Here is an 18,445-nt window from a genome sequence, read left to right as displayed (position 1 = left end):
GCTGTCGCTTTTCACTACTGCTCCTTGATCCAGGGTTTCAGTAAATAAGGAAAGGAAAAGTCTTAACACCACCATCCCAGTGAAAGCAAGGTATAATCACATTGCTCAGATTGCATAAAGGTAGCATTTTAAAGTGTTTAAAGTGTTGTTTTTTTCACAAGGAATTCTTTTTTCACCTTGCTGTCTGTATGGACTGTGTTTTGACTATACACACTAGTTCAGCTGAAGCACTGCCTATGAGTGAGTGGTGTGCTGCAATGGTGATACTCACTTTTTCAAGACCTTTTTGTCATCAGGATCTTTTTCTAGAAAATCCACTAATTCCATGAGACTCTGTGCATACCTGTAGAAAAAAAAAACGAACATAAAACCATCAGTGAAATACTCTGCTATGCACAACAAAGCAGAAACAAATCCTCACTAACGCTTTGAACTTTTTGTAGATTTTTCCACAAGATATGTCAACAACACAATTAGCCTCAATCAAAACAACAGTACATTTTTCTAGGCTGTAGTCAGCCTGAAACCCAGCCAGGTCACAGAAAAAACAAGCCCGGCCCAATAAAAGCGGAGAGTACATGCTGCAGCTTCATAACACAGAATTACATAAATGCTTTAAACTGGGATGACAGGGCAGTGTTTGGAGAGGCAACATGGGCAACAGCTCAACCACAAAACAAAGAGCAGAGGTCATCATTGTGAAAGGTCAATTAATCAGGGTGCCCACGAGGAACGCAGACACATTTTGAGACAGTCAAAAGGGCAGCATTTATGTAACCCGATGCTATTGCAGAAGCTGAATGGCAGAGGCAAGACAGACATCACTTGCAGACTGTAGAGCATTCCTTAATGGGAGGATGAACAATGTGATACTGCATCAGTTATTTATTAATGATGTATTACTATTATAAATGTGCATTTAACACACTGTCTAGAAGATTCTTTTACAACTTTTACAATACAGTATGTTTTCCAATCATTCCAAGGTGTTTATTTAGATGTCATATAGAACAATCTATTGGAGTGTGACGTTTCTATTGAAATAGAAGGACTATCAGCTGGTTCTGCTGAGGATATATTGGCAGAAGATAGCCTATTATGAAATCTGAAATCTGTCCTTGTTCTAGCAAACTTGATTGGGTTTTCAGACCAGCCACGCCACTTCCGACAACAATGCTCTCATAATTCTTATTTGTTTGTTCAGTGATGATTTGCAATATGGAACCAATTAAACAAGCCAAGAAATATATTTTTTTTCTTCAGGCGCCTGTAAATGATTCCTTTAAGAAGGCTGGAGAAGTCATTTTTAGCTCAGTTGCCTTTCATAGCTCATCACAGTTGCCAAGCCCAGTTGGGCATACAGTATAAAATCCAAACAGCATGGCTAACAGCTCCGGCACTGTTTATCATAGGGGTCTCCAACAGGTAGCAAAAGGTTTGAGGAAGATGTTCAGCTGATAGCCCAGTCACTTGGGAAACATGTTAAAATTCCTATGAAATCAAATTCACAGTCTATAAAGTATAAGTATGTATACTGTGTATATAAGTATATATACTCTTTTGATCCCGTGAGGGAAATTTGGTCTCTGCATTTATCCCAATCCGTGAACTAATGAAACACACTCAGCACACAGTGAACACACAGTGAGGTGAAGCACACACTAATCCCGGCGCAGTGAGCTGCAACAACAGCGGCGCTCGGGGAGCAGTAAGCGGTTAGGTGCCTTGCTCAAGGGCACTTCAGCCGTGCCTACGAGGTCGAGGTTCGAACCGGCAACCCTCCGGTTACAAGTCCGAAGCGCTAACCAGTAGGCCACGGCTGCCCCCTAAAGAGAAGGTAAATGAGTTGAAAGGAACCTTTAAAAAAACATACAAATCTTATTCAGCGGTTTTGGGTGGAGATCAGCTACAGTATGTGAATACATGGCATGCTACTACAAACATAAAAGCTCTCAGCCATGTCCATTTTGTCAAAGTAGCCCTTGGAGGAAAACAGGTTGAAGACCCCTGCTTTTATCATGACTCCTTTCCCTTGAAGACCATGCTCAACCAGATAGATGTGAAAACAAAATGAGTGTTGTGTCCATACTAGCTCCCATGAATTACAAAAACCACAAACAATAACAACAATAATTATTTTTCACACTGGGATTCAACAAAACATTTTCTTTAACAAGGTAAGATATCTTAAGCGTCTGTCCGTTGTCAAGTGACAGGGCTTGGTAGTGTAGCTGTTACAATCTGATTTGAAGATATGAGGCAAGAGGTCATTAAGTGCAGTTATTTAACACAGCTGACCTGACCTTGAGACCCAGTCATGTTGTGGGCTAAGGGTAGTTAAACCTTTCCCTACAGTTGCTTGATTGTGAATTCATCTGATTCCTACAGTACAGATAAAATATGGAGGATATGCTTCTAGGAACTGTAAACCTGTCAGCTTCGGACACACTACAACTATCTTGGATAGGTATCTTTCTCTCTCACTCTCTTTAAGAAAAATCATTAGAAGGACGACAAACTTAAAATGTGAAAAAATGAGTTCCCATACAAGTAACTACGGAACATATCACAATGAATGTAAAACCAATTCATGGCTACAAAGTGTAAGTTACTAAATAAAATCTTATATCAGTCTGAAATGTTTATTCCAACAGCACATCTCAAGCGAAAGAGAAGTGCCTCCTGGCTATATTTATCCATGGTGTTTGATAGGAGCAGGCTGAGTGATTACTCAGGGTTATAAACTAGAAAGGACACTTAGACACTCCAGAGTTCAAAGGTTAAACTGTACAGAACTGGCTTGAGTGTTGACAAGGTATCCACATTGTCCTGCTAAAACGACACAAATATTGCTTTTCTGTCACTCCGCAGGCTAAGATGCACACACTGTTATGCAAGACTCATTGAACTTCTGACCTACAAATGTGCCAAACCACTCTGACGTCTGAGCTAGATTCATTCATCCACATACTGTAATTTTCTTGTTTCTCTTCTTCATTTTGGCAGGACTACATGAAAACTATGAAGGCCATCAGGTCATTTCGTTTTAGAGATAATTTAGCTAGTAGTCTAGTTTGTGATATAGTGATCCCGTGCCTTAGTACCATGATAACATTCCTCAGTTTGATTCTTTTACCCAGACCAATGGGTAGGCTATTGCACAAAAAAAAAACATTTGCATGATAGCATTCTATTTGAGGAATGTATGTGTGGCTTCTTTGCCCCATATGTATAACATTCCATAGTGTTTAAACAGCACTGAAATAATAATACTGATCATTAATGTTCAGTAACCAATAACCATTACATCATTACAACACTTAGAAAAACTGGGAATGGGAATGTTTGAAGGGAAACTTCTTGATCCTTAATATCCTGCAGAACAAAGTCAGACGTGAAAATGCACTTGGCAAGATGCAAGCATTTGACCCTTCTATTAAGCCATGTTTAAGGCAGAGAACATAGCGTACAGGAATGGCTTGAGGGGGGGAAATGGTGGTCAACACTAACCAGCTCTGGAGCAATTGCAAGGATGGGGTGCGAAGCAGCTTGTCTGGAAGGAAGTCTATCTCTTTCATGATATTTGCGAGTCTAACAGGAAGCTCCTGGCGTAAAAACACAAACGAGGTCTTCTCGCAGGCGTTGGCAGACCCTGCAAGGCAAAGCACAGCGATTCTCATAGACTAAACAATTCTGTCATCCTGCGCTACCTAGATGAATGAATCTGTCCATATTTTGACTAAGCACCAAGACAATGGTATCGTGTGACATGTCACTTTCATTAAGAGTGTGTACGTGTTTTGGTAGAAATTTGAGTTAATCACAAGCTGAAAGACAGAATGGTGGCCACTATGGCATGCATATACGCATATGGCTACATGACAGATAGCCTATACATGTATGTCACAGAGTGAGGAGGGTGTAAGAAGTAAACACCGTCGTCAACAAATTAGATTATTAGTCTAAATGACACATGCTGCTGTAGGCTACTTAAACTTACCGAAGTCGATGAACTGCTTCATCGATAACGGTGAAGGTGAAAACTTGGAAAAGCGGTCCACTTGTTTTGGTATGTTAGACTTTGCGCTGTTCAGCAAAAGTTGTGCGAACTTCATTTTGACTCTACGTTACTCTAACGTTAACTTCCAAATAACCTTGAATCTGGTGACAGATCTTCTGTCGTTGCAATCAAATTTGCTCTTGATGAAGGAAGAAACAGTAGCCTATCCTTTATCAGTGGTTATGCAAGGAGAAAAAGACCATCACGTTACATGATATCTTCATCTGAAAATCGACATCCCCTAGCACTTGATTAGCTTAAATTCTCATACAGCACTGCTATGTCCCGTCCATTGACAAAATCCCTTTCTCTCTTGGTCCACGGTTGTTTTTCTTATTAAGTCCGGTGTGACATTCGCTTTGGTCATTTGGCTGGTGTCATGCCTTGCGCTGACCGTGGTATTCACGGGAACTAGCCTATGGAACTAGCCTACGCTCTGTCTTGTTTTGCTAAATATCCTCAAAGGGTGCCAACGACCAAATAGATGTAAACTCGATCTAGCCTATAGGCTTCACCCCACGCAACCTACAGCAAAATGTCTGTTATTGTTGTGCACATGCGCAGAACAAATATAGAGCACAGGTCGTGGAGGAGGGTCTAAGTGTAGATAAAATGGAACACAATGCTAAAACAACAACAAACTATACATCAACACATGTTCAGGTACCAGCTATTTTTATCCAACTCAGATAACACTGATTCCGATGCCAAATAAACATACCAATAAGACCCCATTTTTTAAAGGGCAATTAGGCCTACTGGTGACAGCACAGATTTGATCTCTAACCTAGGCTACTGTGACTTGACAGTCTTTTGACTCACAGGGCCTAGGCTACTGGATTAAAGCAATGACAGGAATGTAACACTCCACACAGTGTAGGCCTATCCTACCCTGGTAACTTGCTTCCCTCTATAGGTCACCTTTTATAGTGCACCATGGTTTCTACCTCCACAGCTTTAACCATCTGTTGGCTATTCCCTGTAACACACACAACCTGTTCTTTTCTAAAGGGTCTAAATTCAAATAAGTAAATACATTTATGAGTGAAACAGGTGCGTTTCTAGATTGCATCAAGAGCAAAGCTCTGTGGGGTCATCTACACCTAGTAAATGGATTGCTGTTGGCCTTAAAGACCCTGCGATAAAAGCTATTCCTGAAAACATATGAAAAGAAAGTACACTGTGGAGTTAAAATTGGATGACCATTAAAAATGGACATAGTCATTTATTGTGTGTGTGTGTGTGTGTGTGTGTGTGTGTGTGTGTGTGTGTGTGTTAATTCTAAAAAGGGCTGCAATGAGCTCCCCACATCACTTTGCCTAAAGCAAGACCATGGAAGAATTGATATTGTATCTATGCACCTTGGCATCAATTCAAGGCTATGCGAACACAGAATGGCGCACCCTCCCATATGTGACATACATGTAGGCTATGTCTATGGAGAACCTTGCAACTTCGCTCTCCCCTGACCGAGATAATTAACAAATTGCACCATGGCAAAAAGTGTGCAATACCCTAGGCCTATTTATGTAACTGTGTAATATTACTTTGTCAGTTGACATGGCTCTTCGGAGATTATCTTTGCCGGTTTGTAAACAAATCTATATGTGTCCAGGGGGAATGCCATGAGTGGTAACCTATTTATGACAGCTGTAAAGTTGGTGTATGCCCTCAGTGTTGTCTTCAAGGCAGCGCTGCCTAGAAGGCGCTATGGTTAGACATGGGTTAAGGTTAGAGTTAGGGTTAGGTTTAAGGTGCCTTTAAGTCGACAGTGGCAGCGCTGCCTGGACGACGACGTTGGGGGCATAAAACATCATCAAGCGTTGTGTAAAATGCATACTCTGAATGTTTGCCTGCTTATAGATGTATCTTTCCAGGATGCCAGCATTTAACAGATTGTGCTGTAAATGGGAGATTTTTTTATTTTGTTTGTAGGTTAGAAAACTACATGCATTGTGGATTTGTGTTTTTACGTAACACATGCTTTCACTATAATTAGCTATCTGGCTGAAGAGATGTGATAATTAGAATCAAGGTAATGTTTATAGCCTATTAGGCGGTTTGTTTTTTTCTTCTTGTCACATAATTTCTGCAGGTCTAAGCCCGCTTGGCTACCAGTCTCCATTGATGGGGTCAATGTGGAGGTGTATCTGGCCTACACCTGGACAATAAACTGGACTGGTCAGCCAATACTGAAGCACTACAAGAAAGGGCAGAGCAGGATGTACTTCCTGAGGAGGCTGCGGTCCTTCAATGTCTGCAGTAAGCTCCTCAGGATGTTTTACCAGTCTGTTTTTGCCAGCGTCCTCTTCTATGCTGTGGTATGCTGGGGAGGAAGCACAAAGAAGAAGGATGCTGGGCAACTAGACAGGCTGGTAAGGAAAGCTGGCTCTGGGAGCCGAACTGCATCACATTAATATCAGACAAAAGGACCCTGAACAAACTGATCAACATATTAGACAATGAATGTCATCCACTCCACAGCACCTGATTGATCATCCTTATAAGCACACTGCAGATGATTTCGTTTTTTTTAGTAGGCCTATATTTAGTAAAAAATTGTCTCTATTGTGCAGTGGAGTTATATTTATATACTTATAGCCTATTACTTTTTTCTGCTGTAAGTGCATGTTGTGTACATGTCTGTCTATCTATCTATATCTATCTATCTATCTTTTCTTGCAGTTAGATGACAGATAGGCTAAAGGGCTACGTGTAGCCTAATCCCCGACATTTTACTGTAACTAGACTAGCCTTCTTACGAAACGTTCGATCTCTGACAATATGAGGTTGACCACCTGAAATTTCCCGTTCTAAGACTTGTAATCACTACGAAATTCGGTAGATGGCAGCATTGTAATGAACTAGGATCTGAACGTCGGCATTATTTGACAGCATGTGTTAACGCGAAGGTGGGATTGCATTCAGGCAAAGGGCTCGTAGCTTACTTGCGCTGGGTTGGCATCATCTGCTTATGGTTGGCACACTGTCTTCCTGAGATGTAGGTTGCCTTCCGTGATTGCATAGAATAGGTTAGAATATTGTACATCCATGTTGGTTTCACAACTTAGCAGACAATAGACTCTCGTTATGTTTAGACAATACACTGTTAGCCTATAATGTCCTAATAATAGCAGCCTACAGAGGAGGAGGCGCCGTAGTCTTGGACAGCGTGATACAGCATCTTTGCAGAAGGGCATATCCAGAGGGACTCCTCAGGTATGAGACACTTTCTGGTGACGTCGGGCAACCATGACATATAATTTCACATTTTCATTTGCCATCGTGTAACGTTCTGTTATGTTGTGTAATGTTGCATTGCATGTATTCACGGGTTACAATTCACACATGACGTCATGTTCATTTCATAAGGACTTGTCAATTGCTAGTTAGCAATTAGCATGCTGTAAGTGGAAGGCATTTTACAACATGTCACTAATGTCATAATGTCAGCTGGGTCATCAGAGTTACTAGTTATTCATATTGTCACAATACTTTTGGAAGCTTTATGCGTTGAGGACTATGTAGCAATTCAGAGCAATGGCTAACAATCTGTAGACTATCTAGAATTCATTTGCATGAAGAATGCTTGCCTGAGTTTTATCCAGATATAGCCTAGGCCTAGCCTATCACACCCTTTTCCCCAAATGCATTGAACACAAAGCTAATGATCAGTGACTTTAGGTTTAGCCTAAAGGATTATGACCCAATTTACTGCTGGTTAACCGCATTTTCACTGCTTTGGGGGGAATTTACTTTTTTGTTGAGCAATGGATTGGTATAGGTTACAAGGTGAATATTTTATTGTTAATTTGGCATATAAACCACACAATCCCAGACCCACCCAACCAGCCAGCCAGCCACACACCCACACACCTACTCTCTCTCTTTCTCTCTCTCTCTCTCTCTCTCTCTCATAATTGCAGTTTGTGTATTCTATGTGTGATGTTATTTTGTAATTTACTTTAATAAAGTGTTGTTCCTGTCTTGACATGATCATGTGTTATTTATTTTTTTGTTCTTTTACATTTCTGTATTCCGCATATTCAGAAGTTCCATGTCTTTTACGTAGGAATCCACAACATATCAACATATTCCACATTCATTTACAATATATTTGAAATTGTATAGGATCATACTATGATAGGCCCTAAGATTAAGCGTCACCTTCATGTCTGTTTTCGTCTTTTCACCAGCTTCATGACTCATATTCTGTTGGTCAATGTGATAGAATATTGTAATGATTAGCACCACAGAATTACAGTGCTACCAAAACTACACTGTGTTGTGATACTACAGCATTGAGACTGGAAGTCAGAAATGCAAAATATCATGATTAGCAACAACAACAGGTGTGTCAGTATTAGCAAGTGTATTGAAAGGGATGGGATACATATCTACTTAGAGCATATATGTACAGCTTATGTTGTCCAGGTGAAGTATTGGTCCAAAGATAGTTGTAAGATGTAAAGCAAACACCTTGTTGTTGCATGTCCTCTTTCCCAAACGCAGCAGGACAAAATGGCTGACAAAAGTGACCTGAAAGCGGAGCTGGAGCGCAAGAAGCAGCGCTTGGCTCAAATCAGGGAAGAGAAAAAGAGAAAGGAGGAAGAGAGGAAAAAGAAAGAGGTGAGTGAGGAAGTCCTCTTAGCGCTCTCTGTCTCGTTGAAGAAAAGCAAGAGAGAGCTTGATGATGTGAAGTAAATTGAACATATACAGTACGTCCTCTGTGTCTTTGTGAGTCGTTGGTTCTCAGAGGAAGGTTTGAGTGAGTTGATGCATATCATTTGGAACACGTGTTTGTGTGCACATGTGTGCCAGTCTGAATATCTTCCTGTTTGTGTTTTAATGACTGCGGGGGGCCCATAGTGTGGTGTGTCTGTGGCAGCATATTATGTTTGAATGTGCATATGGGCCTATATGTTTGTGTGCGTGTGTGTGTGTGCGCGCACGTGCAAGTGTGAGTGTCTGTATACCTTCCTGTTGTTGTCTTAATGAGGTTGTGTGATGTAAATATGCATTACAAGTGTGTGTGTGTGTGTGTGTGTGTTGCCTGTGCCGTTATGCTTTTATAAGTTTACATGCATTTTCACAAATATGTGTTATTATGTGCCCCAGTACGTAGTTCTATTGATATTTTTAGTGATATTTTTAGCTTGTGTGGGATGATGTGTGCGTGCATGTATGTTTGTGTCAGTGCCTCTGTCTTATGTTTGTATGCATATGTGACTTCATGTGTATGGATTTGTGTTTATGTGCGTGTGTGTTGATATTTTAATGAGTACATGTGCTCTTGTGGGGTGTTGGTGTGGTGTGTGTATGTACATGTTGTTATGTTTGTATGTGCTTACATCTCTGTTTGTGCTTTCTTGCGTGTGTCCAGTTATCTGCACTTGTCTCAATATCTTCCTGCTTTTAATGAGTTCCTGTGCTTGCGCGGGGGACTTTGCGGTTTATGTGTATGTCTGTATGTGTGTATGTATGCAAATGCATTTGTGCCTGTATGTGCTTCACATGTGTGTGTGTGTGTGTGTGTGTGTGTGCGTGTGTGTGTGTGCACAGTCAGAGACACAGCAGAAGGCCGAGGTGGCCCCTGTGGACTCGGATCTGGACCGGAAGCGAAGAGAGACGGAAGCGTTGCTGCAGAGCATCGGCATCTCCCCTGAGCCCCCCTTAGGTACAGTACATCACACACGCACGCACGCACGCACGCACGCACACACACACACAGACACACACACACACACACAGACACACACACACACACACACACAGTCCTCTTTAATCTCCATCCTCATTTGACATTTTACTGTGTTTTATGTAGCCTATACGTTGAGTAATTCAGTTAATTCTAATTCAGTGAATTTGTATACTGCCCTGTATTTTTTTTTTTTTTGTTTTTGTAGAGCTCTTACTAGGTCATGATTTGCGCCCCAAACAGTGTCAGATCAATAAATCATAGCTCTGAGAATTACAGACTGTGCATGAGGAAGTGGGCTTTTGTTAAGTTTTCATGTGCACCCCTGGGATTGAGATCAGGAGGTGCAAGGATGCTGTCTGATTGGGCCTTTTCGGAATCTGCTGATACCGTAATTGTGTCCCACTAATAGTGACACCTAGTGGTAACATATCGTAATGGCATATAAAGGGCTGACATGGGTGTTCTGCTTATTTTGTTGCCATAAAATCTATTTATGTATATCCATGAATGTCTTTGTCTAGTGGGGTTGGATTATAACATCCTCAAGTGTTTTAATGTGCCAGTAATGTATGTGTCATACATTAGTAATGATGTAGTCGAGCAACTGTAGCATCATTGGCTAACAATCACTCAACTCAGGTTCCATTCCCAAACCTGCAAAATATCAGTAAAAAGAAGCTGTTCAATCAATTACATGATAAGTCATATTCATGGACCATTAATATGCTGTTGTGTAGTAATTCAGCTAGTAACATTGCGGATTACTGCAATTCACAATTCAGAGTCACTGATTAAGTCAAGTCAAGTCATTTATTTATATAGCACATTTAAAAACAACAGGGGTTGAGCCAAAGTGCTGAACAAAGAAAGGTTAGCAAATAAGTCATAACAATAAGACCATACATCTACACAAAGGCCATACATCTACACAAACTAAGTGTGATTATTCGTAGCAAGACAGCATTAGTAGCAGCAACAAGAAAATATATAAGATAAATAAAAATAAATAAGAAAATTAAGACCAAAAACATCATACTGTATTAAAAGCAAGTGAGAAAAATATGTCTTGAGATTGGATTTGAAAGAGGGAAATTGTAGGGGAGGATTTGATATGTGGATGGAGGGTATTCCAGAGCTTTGGAGCGGCTACAGAAAAAGCTCGGTCGCCATGGGTTTTAAGGCGTGTACGTGGGACAGCAAGCAGTAGTTGGTCTTGTGACCTGAGTGACCTGGTAGTAGAGTGTGGGGGCAGAAGTTCAGAGATATAAGGTGGGGCTAAACCTTTAAGGGCTTTAAAAACAAAAAGTAAAATTTTAAACTCAATCCTGAATTTGACCGGAAGCCAGTGTAGCTGAGCTAAAATTGGTGTTATGTGATCACTCTTTTTGGTGTTGGTGAGGAGCCTAGCAGCAGCGTTTTGTACCAGCTGGAGTTTACCGAATGATGAATGAACAATGGCCGATTTAACTGCAAATGTACAAAATATCATATATACAATGTATTTACAAATGTGATATATACAAATGTCATATGTGATATATACTCATTGTTCTCAGTAGTACTGCAAAATGGCACCCATCTCACCTGTTTGTGTTTGCTCTGTGCAGTCCCGACGCCCATGTCCCCATCCAAAGTGAGCACGCCCAGTGACACCGGCAGTCAGGACTCTGTGGATGGTGGAACGGCTGGCAGGTAGGCTATGCTGTTCTCTGGTTGTCATGGGAACGCCAAAATAATACACCAGCACATACACATGAACCACTCTGTCTACCACTCTTGCATTGATTTGTACATCTGACCATTTGATGGGGAGTATTAACCTCACCTCATCATCTGCTGTGTCCTTACTCGGTGTGTTTCAGTTAGCTGCTATAAGTTAATTTGCCATGTCCTTGATTTGACCACTGTAAGATGCAGCTACCTCCGGTCAATGTGCAGGGAGCATGCAAGTAAAGAATGTCTGTGTTATTGGAACTTTCTGGATGGGTGACCATCAGGCAGTGTAGAAATTTCTAACATTAATTAAAGAGCCTTGGAGAGTGTGTATTTTTTATTAACAACTATTAACTATCAGAATATACATTTAGACATTTGAAGTGTCCAAAAACATGTTGCTTATAGCAGCTTCAAACTGTAAACCATCTCATAGTAATGGTCACTGCTCTCCAGGACATAGGACACACTGAGAGTGCTCTCTGAGAATCTTAAGATAACTCAGTCTTTCCCTATCATTGTTAATTGCATTCAAAACACAACCTTTTGTTACTGATAGGACTTGTAAAGAACCAATGCATTTCCTTGCCATCTTAATTGAAATGAATGATCAGGTCCCCCTCTTTGACCAATGGCCATCTTTCTCTCCCTCTGTTTGGTTATGTGGGAACGACAGATGTAGGTAAGGACATATGCCACTGTTTTTTTTTTCCTTTTTTGAACTCATTGACACATTGTCATCAGTTTGTTCTCAACCATAATACATTTGGAGCTAGAAAACACTCCTAAAAAAAACATGTCTTTAACGGCAGTGTAGGAATGGTCAGATTCACAATGTCAAAGTACCAGGATGTTTGAACACACCCAGGGAATGACCTAACAACCTTCCTTCTTTGTTGATTAGTAAACGTGTAATTGAAGACCTGTGATGAAAAGTTAGCTTCTTGACAGATAAAACAGATACCTCTCATTTCATAAACTGCATTACTAAATGTAAGTATCATGTAACTGTAATGTCTGCTAAACTGTCACTACGCTGTGTTGAGAAGTGTTTGTTGGTCCACAGAGAGCTCGCTGGGTGGTCTTCTTTGTTCTGGTGTGGGCTCTGAAGCACTTTTCATTTATTTCTAACACCTCACAGTCTCTCAACCAGAGGCTCTTACAAACGTCTCACTCACATTGTCATCTTGTTTCTAATAACACCCTCCAGCCTCTGGCGAGGGCAGATGCTTCTCTCACAAGACAGACAGACAGCGGGCACTGCCCAGGCTTGTGGGCACACTGCAGACAGGGGCGAAGGAGAGAGAGAGAGAGACAGAGACTGCTGCGTAATTATAGGCCCTCCCGATGCCACCCTTTGCGCTCAACCGCTGAGCTGATGTGACACGCCCACACAATGCCCCATGCTGGCCGCTGTCACCCGCAGTAGGAGGGCAAAGAGGGCAAACATCTGACTTGTGTGTGTGTGTGTGTGAGTGTGCTTGTTTGTTTGTGTGTGTGTGTGTGTGTGTGTGTGTGTGTGTGTGTGTGTGTGTGATTGTGGTCGTGTGTGCGTGTGTGGGTGTGTGTGTGTGTGGGGGGGCGTACTGTAGATCTTGTGGTGCTGTCATATACCCAGCCTCACTGGCCACAAATGAAACACAGCCCTTTCCCATCTGGTGACTAATGCGACGTGACACAGGATTCCTCCTGCAGCGACAGACCACCGTTGCAAGAACCCGATGCTATGAGATATACACAGACACACAGAGCGGCTCGCCTTGAGCCTAGAGCCCCATTGGAGCGTTTTGGTGCCGCGGTGTGATGCTTATCTTAGTGGAACTTAGCCTAGTGGGAGCTAGCTGCTTCTCATTAGCTAGCTGCTTCTCATTAGTCCATGTGCGTCTGTCTGAGTCTCTCCACCGTGCTCTCTCCATCTCTAAACTCTGTTCCTCTCTCAGGGCGGGCAGCAGTGGCTATAGTAGGTACAAAACTGAGACAAAGAGTGAGAAAAGGTATGTGTTTTTAGATAGCCTTGATGCTTTTGGCAGGAGCACATACACACACATTCCCTCTCTCTGACACACACACACACACACACACACATTCTGTCTTTGACACACACACACACACACACGCACACACACACTCACACTGCACAGCATAAAAATAATCAAAGGCAGCTTTGCAGCAGTGTGTTAAAAATACAACGCCTCTCTTCACACACAAAATGTTTGTGTGACAGTGTTTTTTTTTCTCAAGAGAGCAGAGAGCGGATTTGTTTAGCTCACAGTCTTGGGTTGAGTGCTGCCTGATGCCTGCTTGATGTCCCCCCTTCAGCGGTGACTTGAGACATTACCTCTTGCATGGATAAACCTGAGAAAAAAAGCCATTTCGGCATGAAGGTGAATGACAGTGCCATTTGCAAAGGTGTCAGCCAGCAGTGACAACAAGGTGGGCGTCAGAGGGGCTGACACTTGAGTACTGTGGCTTCTCCGGATGATTCCAGAAAAAGGAGGACAGGGAAGGAATGGTGAAGGGCATGTCAGCCGAATGGCTACCGTGCTGCTGGAGGTCACTGAGAAGTTGGGCCCCTTCACAGGGCCAGGGCATCAACCACAGTGCTTACTTTACCATTTTACTCCAGGTTGTTTGTGTTTGTAGGTCATGTGAGGTTCTAACTGATGCAATGGCTTTCAGATTGATATGGTCCAGAGACATGTTGCATCCCCTGGACTTGCATGACCAAGCAGTCATCATATATGAAGTGGTTGTGGTTCATATATGCCGTTGCAAACATGCTATGGTGCTCCCTATGTACCCCTATGTATCCTGTGGCGATACATGGCATTAAGTACCTGTGTGATTCCTGTATATGTGCCCGTTATGATATGGAGATGATAACATCTGCCATGTTCATTCGAAAAACTTTTTCCCATGTCACCTTAGCATACACCATGCTAAAGAACATCTGTGCATTTCCCTAGAGACGGTTTAAACACAATGGACCCCCTGCTATACATTATATCATATTTATGATGGACATATTTATTACTTTCTATGACCTCCGAGGCAGCACACATTTACAGTAACTATATAGTGAGTCATTATGTGCAACAAATAGCTTTGTCAATAGAGACACATGTATATATTTATAGTTAATAATGATCCATTTTCATATTTCTCATGACATTTTGACATCATGCTGCATCATTGAATGTTGAACATCTGCTCCAAAGAGATCTCTAGAGATACCAGAGAAATCTTTCTTTGCATATAATGTTTTGAACCATAACCTAGGTCATCATCATTAAAGCTTATTTGTTCTTACTGTAATCCTGACATCCTCATTGTTGACCTTTGAACTGCATCATGTTCTGTATGGTGTTGTGCTTATGGATTTGGTTTTGTTGCTCATGTCTGTGTAATCCTTCCTTGCATGCACTTTGTGAGTGTGTGTAATAATGTATGTGTCTGTTCTTACGTCTATTGTATGCTTGGTTGTGTGTGTCTGTGTGTAGGTCTGTGTGTAGACGAGGAGGCGAGTGTTGCCTCCTCTGTACACACACACGTGTGTGTATGTGTGTGTGTGTGTGTGTCTCCATGTGTGATTGTGCTCCTGTATGTTTGTGTGATAAGGTGTGACAGAGAGAGCTGTATGTTATGGAACAGATGACTATATGTTTGTATGTGATTGTGTACACGTGTATACGTGTGTGTGTTTATGTGTGTGTGTGTGTGTGTGTGTGTATTATAGTTTGTGAGTGAGTGAGTGTGTGTTGTGTAAGAGAGGAGGCTAATCTGGCATGTTCTCTCCCTCCCCTGTGTGGCGCCCCCTGCTGCCCCCTTGAGGACCCTGCAGTGGGACACTGACCCCTCTGTGCTGCAGCTGCAGGCCGACTCTGAGCTCGGGTACCTCCTCCCTTCTCTCTCTCTCTCTCTCTCTCTCTCTCTCTCTCTCTCTCTCTCTCTCTCTCTCTCTCTCTCTGAGTCAGTCTATCTCTTTCTCATTCTTCTCAGATGATGCTTTCCCATCCACCTCCACTCTGTCTTCTTTGTTGTTGTCAGCAAATCAAGTGTTCTTTCTTTTTTCATCCATCAGCTATTTCTCTATCACTCTCTCATCTCATGATGTCATCATGGTCTGCTCACTTTCTCTTCTGTACCTTTCATATTGTATCCAACTCCAACTCTTCCCCATCCCTTTCACACTGTGTCTCCTTTCTCCTCTAGTCTTTCTCTCCTCTAGTCTTTCTCTCCTCTAGTCTTTCTCTCCTCTCTTTCTTCTTTTTCTTCTTCTTCCTCTTCTTCCTCTTCTCTGTCATCTCCCCTTAAGCCATGGCTCATCCTCTTATCTTATCTCACTTCTCTTTTATCTGTTTGTTTGCAATGTTACTCTTTCTCTGTCTCTTTCTCTCAACCTCTATCCTCCTTTTTTCATCTATCCTCTCTTTCTGTCCCCTCATCTGTTTCCTCATCTCATCTCATCTCATCTCATCTCTCTCATCCCCACCCTCAGGCATCTTTAGTGCTGTGGGTCCATGCTGGCACTGGCACAGATGCACCTCTGCCTCCGGCTGCTTAGGGAGGGATGTTAGGCCAACTGCAGAGCTGCATGCATGCATCACACGTTATGCCTCCTCAGTGCCTGTGTGTTACTGTGGCAGCATAGCCTCTCTATGCCCATAGACTCCTCCCTTTGCCCACTTAGTGCCCACATTGTCCACTTCCATCCACCCCCACACCACCACCATTACCACCTTCCATGTCTCTGTTGTGTTGTATGCCATGTAACAGGACTACTGTAGGCATGTAGGCTATCCTACCACCTTACCACCACCCCGTGCAGCGCCCCCTACAGCTAACTATACAGAATACACATACATTGCAGAACTGTACAGATTAAAAATAGGCTATACCCACAACCTTGTCACGGTGCTGGTGTAATATATGTAGAATACTATGGAATATATGGAGGACATCAGAGGGAAGCTGGAACTGCAGAGTATTAAGACATGTTTCCCCTCTGTCTGGTGGCAGTTACTGTACAGTACATGAGCATCAAGGCATGTTCCCCTCTGTCTGGTGGCAGTTACTGTACAGTACATGAGCATCAAGACATGTTTCCCCTCTGTCTGGTGGCAGTTACTGTACAGTACATGAGCATCAAGACATGTTCCCCCTCTGTCTGGTGGCAGTTACTGTACATGAAAAGATCACACTAGGGAGGGAATTAAAGATTCACTGTGAATTACATGTCTGTCTGTATAGCTGTGTGTGTGTGTGTTTGAGAGAGATGGAAAGACAGAAAAACTGCATAAGGGTTCAGCGATTCTGTGTTGCACTCAGTGGCTGTCCTAACGCGGTGGCCATTTTGTCCTTGTGTGCCCAGGCGTCGGCTGCACCGACTCGGCGCCTCCAAGATCACCCAGGTAGACTTCCTGCCCCGCGAGGTGGTGTCCTACTGCAAAGAGACCCAGACTCCACTGGCAGCCCATCAGTCTGAAGGTAAGAACTCACCTGAAGCCTCTCAGTAGGGATAGATAGATAGATAGATAGATAGATAGATAGATATCTAGATAGATAGATAGATAGATAGATAGATAGATACTTTATTGATCCCCAGGGGAAATTCAAGGAAATGGGTCCTGCTTCAAGGATGGGTCCTGCTTTCTTAGCAGATGCTTTTCTCCCAAGGTGACTTAGTGGCACACACACACACACACACACACACACACACACACACACACACAGACACACACACAGACACACACACACAGACAGACAGACAGACAGACAGACAGACAGACAGACAGACAGACAGACAGACAGACAGACAGACAGACAGACAGACAGAGACATTCATTCATTTCAGATTTGTGATCAAATTTAGAAGTGTGGTAATGCGTGCAGCTCTACCACTTTCTCACCACCTCATCAAACATATAATTATATCAAGATATTGGTCAATATAAACTATTTTCACCATAACTGGACAAATTAAGAATCCTATATAGTCAAGTGTATGAGTGTATGATTGTTTTCATGTATTATGGATTGCATTAGAGTATTATGGAGGCATGCCAGGTTACAGTATGGAAGATTGCATATAATGCCACCATAACTGTGGTCACATGCTGTAGACTACTGTACCAGAAGCTCATATAATTAGCAGGGGTGGAAATCTTGTGTTTGATATAGAGTATTGAACTGACCAGAATTATGCGTCTATAGTGTGTCTTTTGACAAGCACAGAGAGATAATCTTTCATCTGTTTTATGAAAGGTATTGGGATGTGATTGGCTCGAATTGAATGTCACTCCAACCTTTGCTTTTTGTAAGCACAATGCTTGCAACACAGCATTTCACACATGATGATTCAAGCAGTCAACAGCATTTTGCGACATTGTTGATTGGCAGAGTGTAATATGATTTGATGGGGATTCCATCTGTCTGTGTGTTTGGCATTTTGGGAAAGATATTCTTGCTTGTCCATTTTAAGTCAGTTGAACCACAAATATTTAAATTTAGTTTCTGCGTTCCGTTTTTTGCTTTGAGAGGAACTGCACTACAAAACAATAAATCCTGCAGTTGACTGTGGCAAGGGCACATGCCAGGGCACAGCCTGGGTGGGCACCAGTGACTCAGGGGCACAGCTCTCGTGTGGCCACTGAAGGGCCTCATCCATCTCCTCCTGGCCTCGTGCTGAAGTGACTTACGGCCAGCTGATTACTGCCTCCCATGGCTCCCCTTTGTTACTGGTGTGTGTGTGTGTGTGTGTGTGAGTGTGTGTGTGTGCGTGTGTGTGTGTGTGTGTGTGCGTATACAGTGTGTGTGTGTGCGTATACAGTATGTGTGTGTGTGTGTGTGTGTGTGTGTGTGTGTGAGAGAGAGAGAATCGGTGAATGTGAGGCTTTTCTTGTACAACACTTTGAGTACTTAGAGAGGTAGATACAGTACAGTGTCTTAATTCTGTCCACCAATAATATACA

At 42.4% G+C, this 18,445-nt stretch overlaps 2 protein-coding genes across 12 annotated transcripts in view; one reads left to right on the top strand and one right to left on the bottom strand.

Annotated features, from left to right (window-relative positions):
* Positions 1-4,615, bottom strand: part of pdk4 (pyruvate dehydrogenase kinase, isozyme 4) — a 30,580-nt gene extending 25,965 nt beyond the window's left edge. For 3 of the 4 annotated variants that reach the window (XR_006026259.1, XR_006026260.1, XM_042077608.1), the window contains exons 1-3: positions 4,001-4,611; positions 3,511-3,652; positions 272-343 (exon numbers count right to left, since the gene is read on the bottom strand). Coding sequence is in view for 1 of the 4 variants with exons in the window: in XM_042077608.1 (XP_041933542.1) it covers positions 272-343; positions 3,511-3,652; positions 4,001-4,115 (329 nt within the window). In the remaining 3 variants the exon portion in view is untranslated. Of the gene's footprint in view, positions 1-271; positions 344-3,510; positions 3,653-4,000 lie in introns of all 4 variants that reach the window. The other variant, XR_006026261.1, reaches the window with a different exon arrangement.
* Positions 4,616-6,983: 2,368 nt separating this feature from the next.
* The window catches only part of LOC121696233 (cytoplasmic dynein 1 intermediate chain 1), a 72,640-nt gene continuing 61,178 nt past the window's right edge, over positions 6,984-18,445 (top strand). For 2 of the 8 annotated variants that reach the window (XM_042077595.1, XM_042077594.1), the window contains exons 1-8: positions 6,984-7,279; positions 8,573-8,689; positions 9,623-9,737; positions 11,369-11,453; positions 12,151-12,156; positions 13,415-13,468; positions 15,306-15,365; positions 16,846-16,961. In XM_042077595.1, the coding sequence (XP_041933529.1) occupies positions 8,582-8,689; positions 9,623-9,737; positions 11,369-11,453; positions 12,151-12,156; positions 13,415-13,468; positions 15,306-15,365; positions 16,846-16,961 (544 nt within the window). In that variant the 5' untranslated portion in view covers positions 6,984-7,279; positions 8,573-8,581. The remainder of the gene's footprint in view (positions 7,280-8,572; positions 8,690-9,622; positions 9,738-11,368; positions 11,454-12,150; positions 12,157-13,414; positions 13,469-15,305; positions 15,366-16,845; positions 16,962-18,445) is intronic. The other 6 variants (XM_042077598.1, XM_042077597.1, XM_042077601.1 and 3 more) reach the window with 4 other exon arrangements.

This window comes from Alosa sapidissima, chromosome 21 (genome assembly GCF_018492685.1).
Source record: "Alosa sapidissima isolate fAloSap1 chromosome 21, fAloSap1.pri, whole genome shotgun sequence".
Lineage (NCBI taxonomy): Eukaryota > Metazoa > Chordata > Actinopteri > Clupeiformes > Clupeidae > Alosa > Alosa sapidissima.
Note: the sequence above shows the minus strand (reverse complement) of the source record. Positions and strands in the feature narration are given on the sequence as shown.